At 37.8% G+C, this 18,203-nt stretch overlaps 1 protein-coding gene across 1 annotated transcript in view; it reads left to right on the top strand.

Moving 5' to 3' along the window:
* LOC135463627 (exostosin-1a-like) overlaps positions 1-18,203 on the top strand; it is a 100,908-nt gene that overhangs the window by 64,596 nt on the left and 18,109 nt on the right. The window contains exon 2 of the mRNA XM_064740968.1: positions 5,246-5,447. Within this exon, the coding sequence (XP_064597038.1) occupies positions 5,246-5,447 (202 nt within the window). The remainder of the gene's footprint in view (positions 1-5,245; positions 5,448-18,203) is intronic.

Below are 18,203 nucleotides of genomic sequence, written 5' to 3' on the forward strand. Positions count from 1 at the left end.
TTATATGACTCAAACATTAGATTTCCTTTTTGGTGGGAGAAATAAAAATAAATAGCTTTGACAAGGTCAAAGGTTGTACATGACTTTGTGCCCAATCAAGTCCGGGGGTTGGATAGGGTTAAGTTTGGGATTTTGCCCCTGGGGAGTTTATCAGCTACCCTGTTACATTGCACCCAGCATTTTATTACCCTCAGAGAAATAGCAGGGGCTACTGGTACCTTAAACTCTCTAATTTGCAACACTTTCTTACCACCAAGCCACATCTGTGTAAACATGCATCGAAACTGGATATACTTTTAAGTTGGTGCAGGAAATGTTGTCAATTTTTCCACATATTAACAGTGTTAAAAAAAGTTACAATGCTATTTATATGGCAGTTTTTGTCTTTTGTAAAACATTTGGCCGGTGTCAGAATTCTATTTGGTGAAGGACATGATCCACTGCTTATTTCCAGGCTTCTTGGACAATCGGTTAGTTTTGTATACTTCACCAAAAATTTATCATGTGAATGTCAAAAAGCACATGAAGACCTTAAAATATCTCCTTTGATACCAACAACTAAGAAATGATTCAGACTTTATTGATAAAAAAAAAATTAATTTTCATGCAAATTTCTGCCACTCGCAGACTTATAAGCTAGCAGAAAGCATCATTTGGAATTTTCATTTTGTAAAATTTCTTTACACACACTCACAATGTCACCATTAACATGTTGGATCAGAGCCTTCAGTTTCTGTCCCTAGATATGGCCAGTAAATTGGACAGTTTAAGTTTCCACATTTCTTTTTTTTTTTTTTTTGAAGTTTTACAGTAAGATATCAGATGATGTTACACATTTATCCTCACCTTTGACATCCCGGCCATATTTCTGTTTTATCTCCATTTTGGCAGAATAACTTCCAGGCAGTATATACATGTACTCATTTCTGATGTTGCGCTTTACATAAAAAAAACAGCTAAGTCAAACAGGTCTTGGGTCTCGCATTTATCAGATGCTGAAAACTGGTATTCTTCTGTTACAAAGTTGGGTTTTGGGGGCTACAGTTGAATTCCAATCTGGTCTAATGGTTTAGTGTGAAAGTGATTTTATAATCATATGTCAGTGGAAGTTAGGAGCATAATTTGTTCATCTGTCAGATGCGAGGGTTTTCCTTACTTTGCCATGGGGAGTGTTTCATGTACATGTCCCTAAAAGATACCCACCATTCCCAGAATTGTCATAGCTTAGATATGTGTACACACAACATGTGACTAGTTACATGTAGTTCAGTGTAAGAACAGCCACTGTGTCCGTTTTTCTTTACCACAGGGTCTCCGCCCTACTATGTTCACATAGAAGTGTCGGTGAGATTTGTTTTTTGCCAGACTTTTTGTTCTGGTTTAAATACATGTAATGTACATCTGTCTCTTTCAATTCCACAAATTCGACACAAATTTTCTGAAAGGACACTGTTCAAGATTGCCCTGCATTCATCTTTCTTGAGGCCTTTGGTGACAAAGTGGTTGGTGGCATTTTATGGTTTAGTGTTGCATGAAGTTTGTTGAAGAACGCTTGCATTTCCACCAGTATATTGTACATACTGTTCTGAGAGAATTCCTAAATGGATTACCCCCCTCCCAACACGTAGTTTTCAGAAAAGAATGAAAAGTTCCCACATTTATATATTGTGGTATAAAATGATATTCTACTTTTCACTTAAATTAACTGCATAAATGTACAGTGTACATGTATGAATAGAGTTTATCTTAGAAAAAAACGTGCAATCCAATTCTTTTTTTTTTTTCTTATCTCTTTCTGGCTTTTGCTCAAGTTTCGACCTTATCTTTTTTTCTGATCTTTTTCCTTGTGAGATGAAGATGAAGATACATGTAAACCTTCCACTTTAAACTCTGTTTTGTTCAGAAATACCCATTTCTATCTTCACCTACTGGTTGGAGTTTGTCCTCACCAGTATACCACAAATTCTCCACTCAGATACAACACTGCTTGCCGCTAAGATAAATTATCGTAATCTTGCATTTCTTACGGAATTCATTTTAACTTGTTTCATGAAAGCACTTACTTTGATGTGAAGAATTTTTGTGATAGCAGTCAATACCGTAATTCTTCAACCTTTTCAGCCACTTCTGCAACCAATGTTTTGAGACATTCTGAAAAGATTACATTTATGGGGCTTAGAGAAACAATTAGCACAGTTGTATGAAGTTTGCATATTCAGTGACATAAACAAATAATATATTTGTAGCATCATTTTCATAATAACTGTATGCATTAGTCCCACTGAAAAGGTGCTTTAGTGCTTGAAAAGGTTGAATGGATTTACAGTTTGTCTTCATATTAGCTTATCATACAAGCTGATCATTTTCGTTCTTTTTTGTGTTTTGAAAGAAATAGATGGAAAATCCATTCAGATAATGACATAGAGAACCAAAAACTACCCTATTTCTTTTAATTTTTGGGACAGATTTTAGCAGTGTAGAATATACCATTTCTTTACCAGACTTTTGGAAAGGTAAAGATACAAGTGTGTTGTTCATTAGATGATCTGATGAAGTGAGGTAAAAAAGAAACTCAATATTCCTGCTACAATTAAATATATGATGGCTAAAATGAGCAGACCAGGTGTCCCAAAAATTAGAATAAATAGGGTACATGCACATGTGTACTTCTTTACTTCTTAGTGTACATGTGCAGGAACCATTTTTTTTTGTTGTTTTATAATGATGCTGGTATGCACTGATTTCTGCTTATTTATCCTGCTGGTTCATGACATTTAGGCCATGCCATTATAGGCATTATAGGCATCATTAAGTGACGTTTGAAGTAAATACTTAACCATTGCCGACATTGGTTTTTGACATTAAATGACTAACCTTTGACCTTTGATATTTACAAGGTAGCATACAATTCACTGACAGTGTAAATCTATTCCAAAAATATGGCTACATGAATGCGGCGTCATTTTCTCCCTATAGGGGATTCCCCAGAAATTTCCTCAGTCATATTTTCAAAGTATAACAGCAGCAGTTTCCGTTCTTATTTAATATAGTGTTACACAACTTTTTTTTTTAGACTAAGTAAAACACCGAAGACATGGCAAAAGCCTAAATCTGGTATTAAGTCTTCAACCAGTTTTGAACTAAGGCACCTTACATGTAAATGTATGCTAATCTGATAAAGTTAGTCGGTTAGGGGCTGACTTTAACTGCCCATAAATAGGGGTATGTGTCTTGTACAGTTTTATGTATGTCTATCTTGTACAGTTTTATGTATGTCTGTCTTGTACAGTTTTATGTATGTCTGTCTTGTACAGTTTCATGTATGTCTGTCTTGTACAGTTTTATGTATGTCTGTCATGTACAGTTTTATGTATGTCTGTCTTGTACAGTTTTATGTATATATGTCTTGTACAGTTTTATGTATGTCTGTCGTGTACAGTTTTATGTATGTCTGTCTTGTACAGTTTTATGTATATATGTCTTGTACAGTTTTATGTATGTATGTCTGTCTTGTACAGTTTTATGTATGTCTGTCTTGTACAGTTTTATGTATGTCTGTCGTGTACAGTTTTATGTATGTCTGTCTTGTACAGTTTTATGTATGTCTGTCTTGTACAGTTTTATGTATGTCTGTCGTGTACAGTTTTATGTATGTCTGTCCTGTACAGTTTTATGTATATATGTCTTGTACAGTTTTATGTATGTCTGTCGTGTACAGTTTTATGTATGTCTATCTTGTACAGTTTTATGTATGTCTGTCTTGTACAGTTTTATGTATATATGTCTTGTACAGTTTTATGTATGTATGTCTATCTTGTACAGTTTTATGTATGTCTGTCTTGTACAGTTTTATGTATGTCTGTCGTGTACAGTTTTATGTATGTCTGTCTTGTACAGTTTTATGTATATATGTCTTGTACAGTTTTATGTATGTCTGCCATGTACAGTTTTATGTATGTCTATCTTGTACAGTTTTATGTATGTCTGTCTTGTACAGTTTTATGTATATATGTCTTGTACAGTTTTATGTATGTATGTCTATCTTGTACAGTTTTATGTATGTCTGTCTTGTACAGTTTTATGTATATATGTCTTGTACAGTTTTATGTATGTCTGTCGTGTACAGTTTTATGTATGTCTATCTTGTACAGTTTTATGTATGTCTGTCTTGTACAGTTTTATGTATGTCTGTCTTGTACAGTTTTATGTATATATGTCTTGTACAGTTTTATGTATGTACATTTATGTCTATCTTGTAAAGTTTTATGTATGTCTATCTTGTACAGTTTTATGTATGTATGTCTTGTACAGTTTTATGTATGTATGTCTATCTTGTACAGTTTTATGTATGTCTATCTTGTACAGTTTTATGTATATATGTCTTGTACAGTTTTATGTATGTCTATCTTGTACAGTTTTATGTATGTCTAGAGCATGTACAGGTATACCAATATGTCATGGACTGTAATTCTTTGACCTTTTCACATGTTTGCAAATTGTTTTTTTTCGAGCATATTCTGAAGGTATTATTTTGTGTAGACTGATAAAATTATACTGTCAGTAAAGCCCAGAAATTGGCCAATCCAATCATTGTACTTTTATCTCCAAAATCAATCTCAAAATATGCATTATGGAACCTTCAACCTTTTCATATGTGAAAAAGTTGAGGAATTAGGGTACCTATAAATCTACACAAAAAGTTGTAAGGTTTACCAATGTTGTATTTTTGCTATACCTTCACCCTGAACTTACATGTAAATGTGCCTCACAAATGAAGCCACATTTTAATTATCATTTTAAATGTAATCTGCATGTAAGCACAAAGGGGACTTGTCATACACATCTATTTATTTCCATCGTTGTTTTTTTTTTTGTTGGAAATATCCTCAAGACTTATGCATACATGTATATTCCCTATCTTACTTGTTAATCACATTGATGTATATATTTTAGTTTTATTCATCTAATTTAAAAAAAAAAGGTTCATTTCTTAATACAAAAGCACATAATCTTTATGGTGTAGTGACAGGCCTGGCTTCCTGTCCGTTCATACGTGGGAAAGTCTGCCAATAACCTGCAGATGGTCATTGGTTTTCCCTGGGCCCTGCCCGATTTCCTTCCATCATAATGCTGGAAGTCTTCATATTCATGTAAGTGGAGTACATGTATTCTTGAGTATGGTGTAAAATGCCAATGAAACAAATGAATAAAACACCAATGAACTTTTTCCATTTGTTTTCCACAGATATGACTACAAGAAGCTGTTGTACAATTCCACGTTTTGCCTGGTGCCCCGTGGGAGAAGGTTAGGGTCATTCCGCTTCCTGGAGTCCCTACAGGGCGCATGTATCCCGGTCTTAGCCAGTAACCACTGGGAGCTCCCTTTCTCGGAGGTCATTGACTGGAACAAAGCCGTCATATGGGCAGATGAAAGGCTTATTTTACAGGTAAGCAGACATACAATAAACAACCGAACACAGAGTTCAAATCCATGCTCTAAGAATTTGTCTTTCACTAAAAAGGTCATTGACTGGAACAAGGCTGTCATATGGGCAGATGAATAGCTAGTTTACAGGTAAGCAGGCATGCAATAAACAACCTGACACAGAGTTCAAATCCATACTGTAAGAATTTGTCTTTCACTGAAAAGGTCATTGACTGGAATATTGCTGTCGTATGGGCAGATGAAAGGCTTGTTTTACAGGTATGGGAGGCTTGAGTTCAAATCCATGCTCTGTGAATTTGTCCTTCCTTGTAAAGAGTTGTCTTGGGATTTCATTGCCAGACTTTTTCTGGCGAGAACATCAGTATTATATCAGGCTGTTGATGTTGTAACATCACATTCTCGATCAGTGTGACTTATCGACCATGTTGTCTTGTCATAGGCCACACGTATGTATGAGTCTAACGTAATCTTAAACAATCAAGTTGCAAAAAATTATTCAACAATTCAGTATTCAGTAACAATTCAAATGAGATATTCATTCAGTGGTAAGCTACAAGGCCTTTACGCATATAAGAGAGTGGGGAGTGAAGGGTTTCGATCAATCCTGTTTGATCAGTCCTTGTCCAAACCTAAGTACACTCTATATACATACATGTACTTGGATTTTTTTCAACTCGGGTACGAGTTTTGTACGAGTATAAATCCCTCTGTGTATGGTTGGACTAAAACACATGTAAGAGTAGCTGAGCTGTGGGTTTGCCGCGGGCCCTGCCTGGGCCCTGTCATCATAATGCTGGTCACTTTTATCCGTGTGAAATGTTTTTGAGTCCAGAGTTAAACATCAGTCAAATTAGTTAATGAATAACTCCCACCATAATGCTGTCCTCCATCATATAATGTATTTTAAATATTCTTGAATTTGGCATGAAACAGCAATCAAAATAATAAATAATTAAATGGGTAAAATAAGTCTCGCCATAACGCTGGACACCATCAAATGATCCATGTGAAATATTCTTGAATATGGCATAAAACACCAATCAAATAAGTTAATAAATAAATAAATAATCAGCATGGATCAGCTGTTGTATCCATTCACTAGCATGAATTAAATCATTCATTCTAGTTGTGCAATTTAGTATTCTTTTCTGAAAGTCTTGTTAGTGATTCCCAGTTAGTGGTCAGCTATGCCACAAGCCAATTGTCCCACATTTTTACCCTTTGATATTCCCAAACCATCGTTACAAAGATCCGTGTACCCACTAGTGTGCATGTATAGTCGGAAACTGGTCATTTCCGCCTTCGCATGCCACGGAGCTGTTTAATCTGCCCGTAAATGAATGAGCTTGTCATCGAACACCATAGGGAATTACTCTATCTGAGCTTCTCACCTCGTTCTCCATGGCCACAGGATGTTTATACCACACTAAATATTGCAAGGTGTGAACGTCAAGTGAACAGCGCCAGCGTGTGGAAATGTGGCTGCTGTGTAATTATAAAACCTCTAGCTGTCCAGTCTATCACTGGAAAGGACAATTCCATATGACCACAACCTCTTGGATGCTTTGCTACGGTTCTAGAGTTTGTATTCAACCATTAATACTGTCAAAATCTTTCATTTGTTGTAAAACAGAAGTAAAATGAACAATGCCCCCACCCACCGAACACCCACCCCAAAATTTGGCACAATTTCAATCCATTTATTAGAAATTTCAGGAAAAAAACAGTTACATTAGGAGATGGATCCTACAGAAAATAACCATAATTTTGGTTTTGCTGGCCACTTTTGGTAATGTTTGTCATCTGGCTTTCAAGTACTTACATTTATTTAGCTGTGTTTTGAAAGTTTACACGGAGATTGGGAGTAAAGTGTTGTTTTTGTCCAAAGACTGTTTCTGTTTGTGGCGACAGGCAGTAAATCGACATCCTGCCAGCTCTTTAACGACAGAAGTAAATCATCCACACAAAATTGGACTGAAAGGAAAATGGATATGTGATTACGTTTAATTTCTTTCCCAGTCTGGATAGAGTTTTACTGTGAAAACAAAATTATTTCTGCTTGAGTGAAAGGAGTAGTCCATTCGTCACTTTTCGCAATTTTCGTTTTACGGAGAAAGTGGTGTATAATTTGGGTGCTGTTAAAGCGCACAATGAAGACGGATGCAGAACTGTCATAGATAACGCTGAAGTGTGAGATTGTGGAAAATATATATACAGATTTTTTTTAACGAGGTTGCAATGGTGAAATTTGAATACCGGAGTGTTTAACTGAATCCTCAATTTGATGTGCTGCCATGGGGATTGTGTTGACAGTTTATCAACTTGAATTATTCAACATGAATATAAACCTTTTTTTTTTCTTCACACAGGTAATTAGCTTGGTAGTAATTGCATCATAACTTCGCCAATTAGCTGCCAAAAATAAGACTTACTGTTTAGCAAAATCATTCCAATTTCGCCTTTCATAATGCTCCGATTTTTTTGCCGCTATTTTGCTGCTGTTCCCTTGAGGACATCTTTCATTAATTAAAAATTTTTTTTTTTTTTTTTTGTGGAAAAATGGCTATACATGAATGTACAGAAAGAGTGAGCTTCAGCATACAGTGTCTGAAGTTTTTCAGATATGTGTGCATGTATAAAGTTAGTTCGCTGTATTTTACCTAAAGTTTGATCTGTAAACATGCACTTTCAAAAGCACATAAAGGCATCAATGCGATACTTTTGATGCCAACACTTTTTAATTGGCTCTTTCTGGGAAGAATTAATTAATTTAACTCGACAAAAAACTCCAAAGTGGCCATATTATGTGGATGGATCATAATCAGAATGAAGCCAAATGTCTCGCCAGAACAAAGATAAACTTTAGGTGTAATACATTATATTAGACAAGATTTACAATACACATTAATACGTATCGCTGTCCGGTGTGCATACATATACTACAGGTTACTGTACTTGGGAAAGAACTTAATTACCTTCAATTTTGATTCAAACTTTGTAGACAACTGCTCTGTGTGGCATCTGCACTGCTGTACGTGGTCGTACTGCTGTACTGGCCAGTCGTACTGCTGTACCTGGCAGTCGTACTGCTGTACATGGCAGTCACACTGCTGTACTGGGCAATCGTACTGCTGTACACGGCAGTCGCACTGCTGTACCTGGCAGTCGTTCTGCTGTACATGGCAATCGTACTGCTGTACATGGCAATCGTACTGCTGTACTGGCCAGTCGTACTGCTGTACACGACAGTCGTACTTCTGTACACGGCAGTCGCACTGCTGTACTGGGCAATCGCACTGCTGTACACGGCAGTCGTACTGCTGTACATGGCAGTCATACTGCTGTACATGGCAATCGTACTGTTGTACACGGCAATCGTACTGCTGTACACGGCAGTCGTATTGCTGTACTGGCCAATAGTACTTCTGTACACGGCAGTCGCACTGCTGTACTGGCCAATCGTACTGCTGTACATGGCAGTCGTACTGCTATACTGGACAATCGTACTGCTGTACCTGGCAGTCGTACTGCTGTACATGGCAGTCACACTGCTGTACTGGGCAATCGTACTGCTGTACACGGCAGTCGCACTGCTGTACCTGGCAGTCGTTCTGCTGTACATGGCAATCATACTGCTGTACATGGCAATCGTACTGCTGTACTGGCCAATCGTACTGCTGTACTGGCCAGTCGTACTGGTGTACACGACAGTCGTACTTCTGTACACGTCAGTCGCACTGCTGTACTGGGCAATCGCACTGCTGTACACGGCAGCCGTACTGCTGTACATGGCAGTCATACTGCTGTACATGGCAATCGTACTGTTGTACACGGCAATCGTACTGCTGTACACGGCAGTCGTACTGCTGTACTGGCCAATAGTACTTCTGTACACGGCAGTCGCACTGCTGTACTGGCCAATCGTACTACAGTACATGGCAGTCGTACTGCTATACTGGACAATCGTACTGCTGTACACGGCAATCGTACTGTTGTACATGGCAATTGCACTGCTGAAAATGGCAATCAAACTGCAGTACTTGGCAAGTGTACTGATGTACATATCACAATCGTACTGCTGTACATGGCAGTCGTACTGCTGTACATGGCAGTCGCACTGCTGTACATATCACAATCGTACTGCTGTACATGGCAGTCGTACTGCTGTACCTAGCAGTTGTACTGCTGTACATGGCAGTCGCACTGCTGTACTGGGCAATCGTACTGCTGTACACGGCAGTCGCACTGCTTTACCTGGCAGGCGTACTGCTGTACATGGCAGTCATACTGCTGTACACGGCAATCGTACTGTTGTACATGGCAATCGCACTGCTGTAAATGGCAATCGAACTGCAGTACTTGGCAAGTGCACTGCTGTACATGTCACAATCGTACTGCTGTACATGGCAGTCGTACTGCTGTACGTGGCAAGCATACTGTTGTACATGGCAGTCATACTGTTGTACCTGGCAATCATACTGTTGTACATGGCAATCATACTGTTGTACATGGCAATCGATCTGCTCTACAATCAGACTGCAGTACTTGGCAAGCGTACTGTTGTGCATATCACAATCGTACTGCTGTACCTGGCAACTGCACTGCTGTACCTGGCAACTGTACTGCTCTACATATTACAGTGGTACTGCTGTACATGGCAGCTAGCTATAGTGTAAAGGGCTTAAAGCAGTAACACATCAGGAGTTGAGTTAGACACATTACTCGAGCGTAATAGAATAAGTTTGTTTGCTGAGCACTTGGGAGCATTATACATAAACAAATCACTAGTTTGTAGAGTCGCATGTAAATTATCCATCTGGCTAATAGTTTGTTCATCAAATTACACCACGCAGATGTTGTCAAAAGTCACTTTGTATGCAGTAGCATTCCACAAGTGCCGAATAATTCAGATGAATGCACTTAAGTTCAGTTTTTTTTTTTTACCCCCAAGCAAATATTGTAAATTGGAAGCTGATCATTTGCCAGATAAATGTTAATTTGTTCTGAAAAACCGTCAAATTTTCAGTAAGGGGACTAGAGTGAGAATCTTGCCTGCAAACTATATGTGATGTCAGTCATGCTACATACTTCTGTGCTTGATACTAGCCAAATTACTTTTACTAATTGCTCTGTAGTTTCTGCCATATCTTTGTAGCTAGATGTGTCAAAAGCCATTGCCTTGTTTAGGTGTCAATTGTCATTGCCTTATATTGTGTCAAATGTCATTGCCTTATATTGTGTCAAATGTCATCGCCTTATGTTGTGTCAAATGTCATTGCCATTTATTGTGCATTGAGAAAATGTTTCCTTCCATCATCTTTCTGGCCGCTGTAGCATAAGTGAAATAGTTTTGAGTACAGCGTAGAACACCAATCAAATAAATAAATGTTAGGTCAGAATTAGTATATTAATGCATTAAACTATTTCCGGTACTTGTAGTTGACTTTAGGCACTTTAGTGTCAAGGCACAACCCTAGGAATTTTTTAAACTATATCCAGGTGATCTGCTTATCCATTTTATCCAATGTTAACCAGTTTTTGTACATGTAGGTTCAAATATTATTTGTTATGTTCGGGATGAAATTTTGCCTCCATCGGCCTGCTTCACTACAAAACTTGCAGAACTTGGGGATGCATGAAGACTAGTTTGGGACCAAGATGAAAGCTGGAAGTGTTTGCTACAGGCTGACTGGATCTTCGATCACAGACGCCTGTTTCCTTAATAGCGTTTGTGTCTCCACAAATCACTATGGCTTAGCTTAGCTGATGAAGCCTGATCAAGACATAGATACAGGGAATTTGAGTGTGTCGATCTTCAAGTGTTGAAGGTTTCAGTTGTCTTTGGTGAATCGGCTCGGCTTTGAGATATTGATAGAATCTTCCGGCCGCCGGATCAGTTATTGTCATAAAAACGGAGCAGACTTTGCTCAGGGAGAAACTTCATACAGATAAGATTATTTCTGTAAGAGGGAGCCTGGATATTTTTTCCTCACACGAATCTCTGTTGATTACCTCTGGTATCGTGTTGATTAGATACGTGTTCAAAAGTGCAAAACTTCTGTTTGCTACTGCCGAACGAACAAAGTGTCTTGGCTTTTTGAATTTAGTTTATAATTTCAGATTTTGGAATTAAGCCAGAGATAGGACTAAATGTTCTTGTAGTATATCTGTCGGTCAGTTGGCTATGACATTCTGTTGTTTAACATGGACCTGTACACCAAATTTTTGATGGTGTATCATCATATCTGTTGACATGAGTCATTAACTCAACATGAGGCTTGAGTGCAGGTTATCACAGTTGATGCGATTTGCGCTTTATCACAGTTGATGCAATTTGCGTTTTTGAACTAAAATTTGATTTAAAATCATTCAGCTACCTACGCAACCAGGCCCAAAGACAGATTTTAGATTTTATACACAGTTATGAAAGCATTTAATTTCTTTCTCAGTCTCAATATTGTGATGTTGTAAAAACAGAACTGTTCCAGTCAATATAGCTGTGGATGAGAAATTATACTTTGGCTTTGTTTTTATCCAATGCTTCTGTGAAAGCAGAGCAAGGGATCTACATGTATTTACCTGTATTTTGAGTTTCAAATATTGTAATTTAATAAAAATGTGTATGCAATTCCACTTTGAGAAACCTCAGAGTATCTATGAAATTATTATTATTTTTTCATTTTATATTATTCATATTTAATAATTTTCAGGATTCTCTTAGGTTGTTGGTTTTCGTGCAATATAACTGCTACAAGTATGGTTTTGTTTCGATATAAAATTTTGTGTTCAGGTTCATACTGTGTAACGTTAGATCAAGTTTTAAAAACAGCATTGTCCATGCAGAAGTTTTGCATGTTTACCTTTAGCATGAGATGTACATGTAGAGGTTGTAGAGTGTTTGAAATATGCTAATCAAGTGAAAGATTGAATTTCTTTTGAGTCATTTGAGCTTTTACAGATAAGTTGAGAATTAAATGGTCTTTGAGCACATTGCCTGCTGTGTTGGATGCATTCCGTTTTTAAAGAAAAAACAGGTCATGGAGGCAAACCTTTTTTTTGTACATGTATTTAATAATTTGACATCAAAGTCTTGTACATGAACAGTTTTTGGAGGTTTTAGTCTCAAACCCTTTTTTTAGTACATGCATTGAATAATTTGACATCAAAGTCTTGTACAGGAACAGTACAAGGTTTTGAAATGAGTTTTTTTTTCCCCTGAAGATCCCAGTGTTTTTTTAATGCCTGCGTTGCTTTATTGGGAAATTCTTTGCAAAGACCTGGTGATTGTGGTGGTATTCCATCCCTATAATCTTGTAGTAGAAGTTTCCATGACCGTAGGTCATTGAGAAATGCGAACCCACAGCACATGCTATAACCTCTTGCATCCAGGATAATACACTTTTCTGCATGGGTGGGTTTTTGTGATTATGACTGGTACTGTCATCCAAAAAACAACACCTAATTCCTGCGTGTGTCCTGAAGGGTTTTGAGCTGTGCTGGAAACAGCTTCTGTGTGCGCTAACCATTTTCTTGGTGATTCCGCGCATTTTGATTTACTGATAACAGCTAGTAGTGGGGGTTTTCTGACCGGGGAAATATCTGCAGAGGAAATGGACTAAAAGCTGTGCGTAGAGAAGGGCTTAAGCCGGCGCATTTCTCCTTTATCCGCCACCCGATCAGAGTTGTCGAAAACCACTTTTCATCTCGTTCTCTGAGTGAAGTCTCTCTTGACCCATTGGATCATACTTTGATTTCAAAATCTTTCTCCAGTTAACCATGCCTTTGAAGCAACGCGACATTTAATCTGCCATGTTCAGATCGGGTTCTGTACCTTTAAGACTTGTGAAACCGGCTTCAAAGCCTTCAAGATTGTCTTGTTTATCAAACCGTCTTCAAGTATTTTATAACCAAAGAAACAACTTGAGATTTGTGGCACAAATGAGACATCTCCCGCAAAGCCTCTTTCAGTTTAATTTTTTATGGATGATTTTATCTGGTTATCTGTCCTGAAAAGAAAACTCTGAAGCAAACTGAAACTGTTACAAGATGTTGTAGCTCTTTATGATACATATAGTATTGTTTGGACATGTACATGCAGTGGAAACTCAAACCACTTGACCAAAGAGAGTATTATAAGCTGTGTATATTTGTAAGTTTTGTATTGTACAGGGTGTCCCAGAAGTCGAGCACCATCCAGAGTGGTGTGTTGCCCCATCTCTTCCAAACATACAGACCAATTCAGCCTTTTCTTGTACTGTTAGTTTATTAGTCATAATTAACTTTGAAAGAAGGAAAACAATTAAAAATCAGTATTAAATCGGAAACACAGAAAAAAAAATGAAAATCAGGATGGTGCACGACTTCTGGGACACCCCCCTGTGTAATGAAATGTATATAAGAAATAAGTGAACACATTAGTTCCACATGTACTGTATGGGGAAGGAAATACATTGTCATTGATTTCCATGTACAGGGTTTATAGTTTGTCCTTGCATGTAGAAATAATGAAAATTTGGTTATCTTATCTACATTTTTAACAATTTACATTATCGCTTGATCTAAAAACAACTATCAGGAAGCTATTTGAATATGTAAGCACCATATACAGGGAAATGTGGTAATTTATTGTATACTGTAGGAGAAATATAGTAATAATCTATTAAATTCTTCAACCACTTGCAACCAATATGTGGAAACTTTCTGAGAGAACTATGGGGTGTAGAGAAATAAGTTTGCATCTATAGTGACACAAATAAATATTTTTAAGTGTCATTTTCATAATAATTGTATGCATAAATTCCACTGAAAAAAAGGGCTTTAGTGGTTGAAAAGGTTAAAGATTTTAACTGAATTTTCATGCAAAAATGTGTTTAATGATGGTAATAAAGGTACCTGTGTGTAATATACACATATTGATATTTCTTGTGAACTCTTTTTGAATATACATGTACATGAATGCCGTGCCAAGTCGTAAATATATGAACCGACCTGTTTCCATTCTTGGGCCACAAAAAAACTTAGGTCCCTGGTGAATTGAATAGTCTAAATTGATTGATCGTGTGGTTGATTGATGGCCTAAGGATGGGAGTGGGCTGGGTAATCAGCTTCATGGAACTGACATATATACACCATGTGTAATTGAGAGATCTAGCTTTTCAGCTTGATTTGGACTCCTTCAAACAAAATTGATCTTGATCCATTTCAAAAATCAAAGGTTCACAATTCCACTAGACATTTAAGTGAGTGATAAATCGTGTAAATGCATTTACGATTATCCCCCTTTGCTTTCATTACTGTAGTCTGATGTGATAAGAGAGGGGGATGGCAATAGGGCGAAGGTTTGGGCCGTTACGGGGTCGTTTGTATGTAAGTTACAGACTTCCACGTCTGAGCGAGTGGTTACTGCAGTGCATAACAATGATGAACAGAGGATATATAGTGCATAAGATAACGCTAGCTTGTTTATAGCCAGCCTAACCCACTTGTGTGTACCAATCAGGTACTTCATTCAGTTACAGGCCGTCTGGTGTCTCGCTCCAACGATTCATTTTCTGCAATCCCCTTTTTGTTTTTCCCCCCTTGTCGTTGCCTCGATTTTTTCCCCCCACGAATGCTGTCTCTTTGAAGAGCCAATACCCATGGAATAATCTCTTCCTGTCGTTTTCAGCGTGTAACACAATTTGGAGGAAGTTAGACAAAGCAAGAGAAAAAAAATGTTAGCTTCTAAGAGAATGTGACTTTGCCTCGATGGAATTGCAATTTTTTTGTTTTTTAGCCCAGAGATGTCAAAAGAGGAAAGCAAAAAACATTAGGCGTCACGGAAGTAAAAGCACAGGATTTACAGAAACACAACTTGGTCATTTCATTTCTTCTGTCTAGGCTGTTATTCTTAGAATCTTGGAATGTTTTGCATTTCCTTTTTCCATGAAACTAGAAGGTGAAACATTAAGGAAACAAAACCACCAGAGCTGATGTAGTTAACAAATTAGAACAGCTGACTACTTTTTTCACCAAGTCCTATTTATAGTACATGCACAAGAACATTGGAATGTCTTCTTGCTCTAACTGGAAGCTGGCTTTTTCCGCTCCATTATTTCTCCTCTGTATCTTCCTTTTCACATGCTCATGTATGTGGGATGAAGGGATACATTTTCTGAACATTTTTCTGTAAACATTTCCAGACAGCCACAATGTAGCTGTGTGTTCTGGTTGTTTAGCCCGAACTGTTCCATGTCTTTTTTTTTGTGTTGGGGTCTAATAAATTGCAATTCATATCATTGCTCTGATTTTACTCTCTATGCTGTACATGTATGTCTTTAATTGTATTTATTTGTCTGTCTATGACCAGCTTTATTGAAGAAGTCATTCAGAGATTTGCTAGAAATTTTGTGCACAAATTGTCCATAGGCAAAGAACCATTTCAGAACATTTAGGTTATGATCTGGGTGCAGGACTTTAATGATCGATGATTTGCCAGTGCCACAATGGGGCACAAATGCAAAGATGGGGTTTATTAGAAGGCGTTTATCAGCTGCCTGCAGTCTTTTACTTCTGTGGAAAATTAAGTACATAGCCACCTACTTTCATTGACTAATTTGACCAATAATTCGATTTTTCTTCATTTAGTTTTGTGTGAGGTAGCCCCCTACTTTGACTAGTGCACCTGTTAATCTTTATTTCACTTTCTGTTGGGTACATGTACTTTCTGCTTCATGATGGTAGCCTTCTGCTCAAGCAGCGTAATGACCCAGAAGCCTCTCACCAATGGGGACTGGCCCGGATAGCACAGTTGGCAGAGCGTCCGCTTCGGGACCGGTAGATCCAGGATCAATCCTTGATCGAGTCACACCTAAGACTTTAAAAGAGGAAGTTGTATCTTCCTCGCTTGGCGTTCAGCATGAAGGGGATAGTACAACGACTGGTTGACCCGTATCAGTATAATGGCGCGGGCGGGGCGACTTACTTGCCTTCGGTAAGTCGTCTCAGTGAAGCAGCACTAAATAAAAGAGCGATGGAAATCCGTCCTGCAGCAAGGAGGCACATTACACGTACATACACCCTAATGATTCCTTCATCGTCATATGACTGAAAAATTGTTGAGTACGACGTTAAACCCCAAGCACTCACTCACTCACTCACCTCTCACCAATGCAGTTGTTGTGAGTTCAAGTCCAGCTCATGCTGGCTTCCTCTCCTGCCGTACATCGGAAGGTCTGCCACCAAGCTGTGGATGGTCCTGAGTTTCCCCTGGGCTCTGCCTGGTTTCCTTCCACCATAATGGCCCCCGTCTTATAAGTGAAATATTCTTGAGTATGGCATAAAACACCAATTAAATAAATAAAATCAATATATTCTGCTCAAAAACACAATTAAACCCCTGACACATGTAAGTGGTCAGATGTATACAGCTAGCTGGCTATTTGGAAGCTGGAATTTGGTCATTGAATTGAGTGTATGGCTTTCATTTTCTGAGAAGAACATTGGAGTAAGGCAAGAAAATGGTTGTGTTGGAACTGGTGTTTATAGTTTGGTAAACTGTGAAGCTGTTGGGATCTAATTTCTGAATCTAATTAACCTTGAGTCTTATTTCTAAGTGTTTTTCCCAGGATTAAAAAACTTTTAAGAAAAGCCTATTTCCTAGGGGAAATTTGCTGCGAAAACCTGTTGATTTTTTTTTCTTGGGAAAGCTCCAGAAAAGTGTGTGGTATATCCTTTAGTTAAATGTTTAGGGTCTTTTGTGTGCGAAAAAATAATGAGCATTGGGAGATTTCCGTGGAAAGAAAAGGGTATCTGAAGGATAGATGTAGGTAGATGACGTGGTGTAGGAGGGGAATTGAATTCCAGGTCTTGGATTGGTGGGTGCCAGTCTCAGAGTCTCTTGATTTCCATTACATCCCAAAGCCATTTAATCATGCTAATTTAAACCCCGGCCTAGACCCTTATTTGATTGGTTGATTATCAGGGATTTTCATTGGATGGATTATTCATGTTGTCACGGCGACAGGCACGGTTTTGCTTTCTAGATACGTCTGATCCCTGTGATTAAGCGGAAAGTTTACCCGTCACTTTGGCCGATTGCTGATTTAAATCTCTACTTATTTATCAAAATGGAAGCCGTCGTCGTTGTTGATGCAGATTCCAGACAGAGTGACGCTGTGTCGTGTCCACAGTTGCGTGAAACACAAAATTCCACTTTCATTGTGTTAGGGAGTCTTTGCTGGAGTGCATATTGCTGTCACAGTTCACTTGGGGATATGGTTTGCTTTCTTGCATATATACATGTACATCTCATCGCACATTCATTTCTTACCCAGTTGTATTTCCTTCTCCTTAAACTTGTCTTTAAGAAAGAAGCTCTTCTCTCTATATACACCTTGAATATTCCTGTTCTAAAAAGAGAAAATCTCCCAGCTTTAGAAATTTATAGATACTACAAGTCCCTGTTTAATCTTCATATATTTTCATTGCCACACACATTTATTAATAGTGGTAATGATTAATACTGTATTTATGACAAACACACATAAAAATTAAGCCCTTAATTGTTTTATGATACATGAGGTAATGGTGCATTCATCAATAATGGTGCATTCATCAGTAATGGCGAATTCATCAACAATGGTGCATTCATCAGTAATGGCGAATTCATCAATAATGGTGCGTTCATCAGTAATGGTGCATTCATCAATAATGGTGCTTTCATCAATGTTTTAGATGTCATGTATTTCAAGTTTCAAAACAAAGATATTATGTGAAT

Source organism: Liolophura sinensis, chromosome 3, assembly GCF_032854445.1.
Source record: "Liolophura sinensis isolate JHLJ2023 chromosome 3, CUHK_Ljap_v2, whole genome shotgun sequence".
Classification (NCBI taxonomy): domain Eukaryota; kingdom Metazoa; phylum Mollusca; class Polyplacophora; order Chitonida; family Chitonidae; genus Liolophura; species Liolophura sinensis.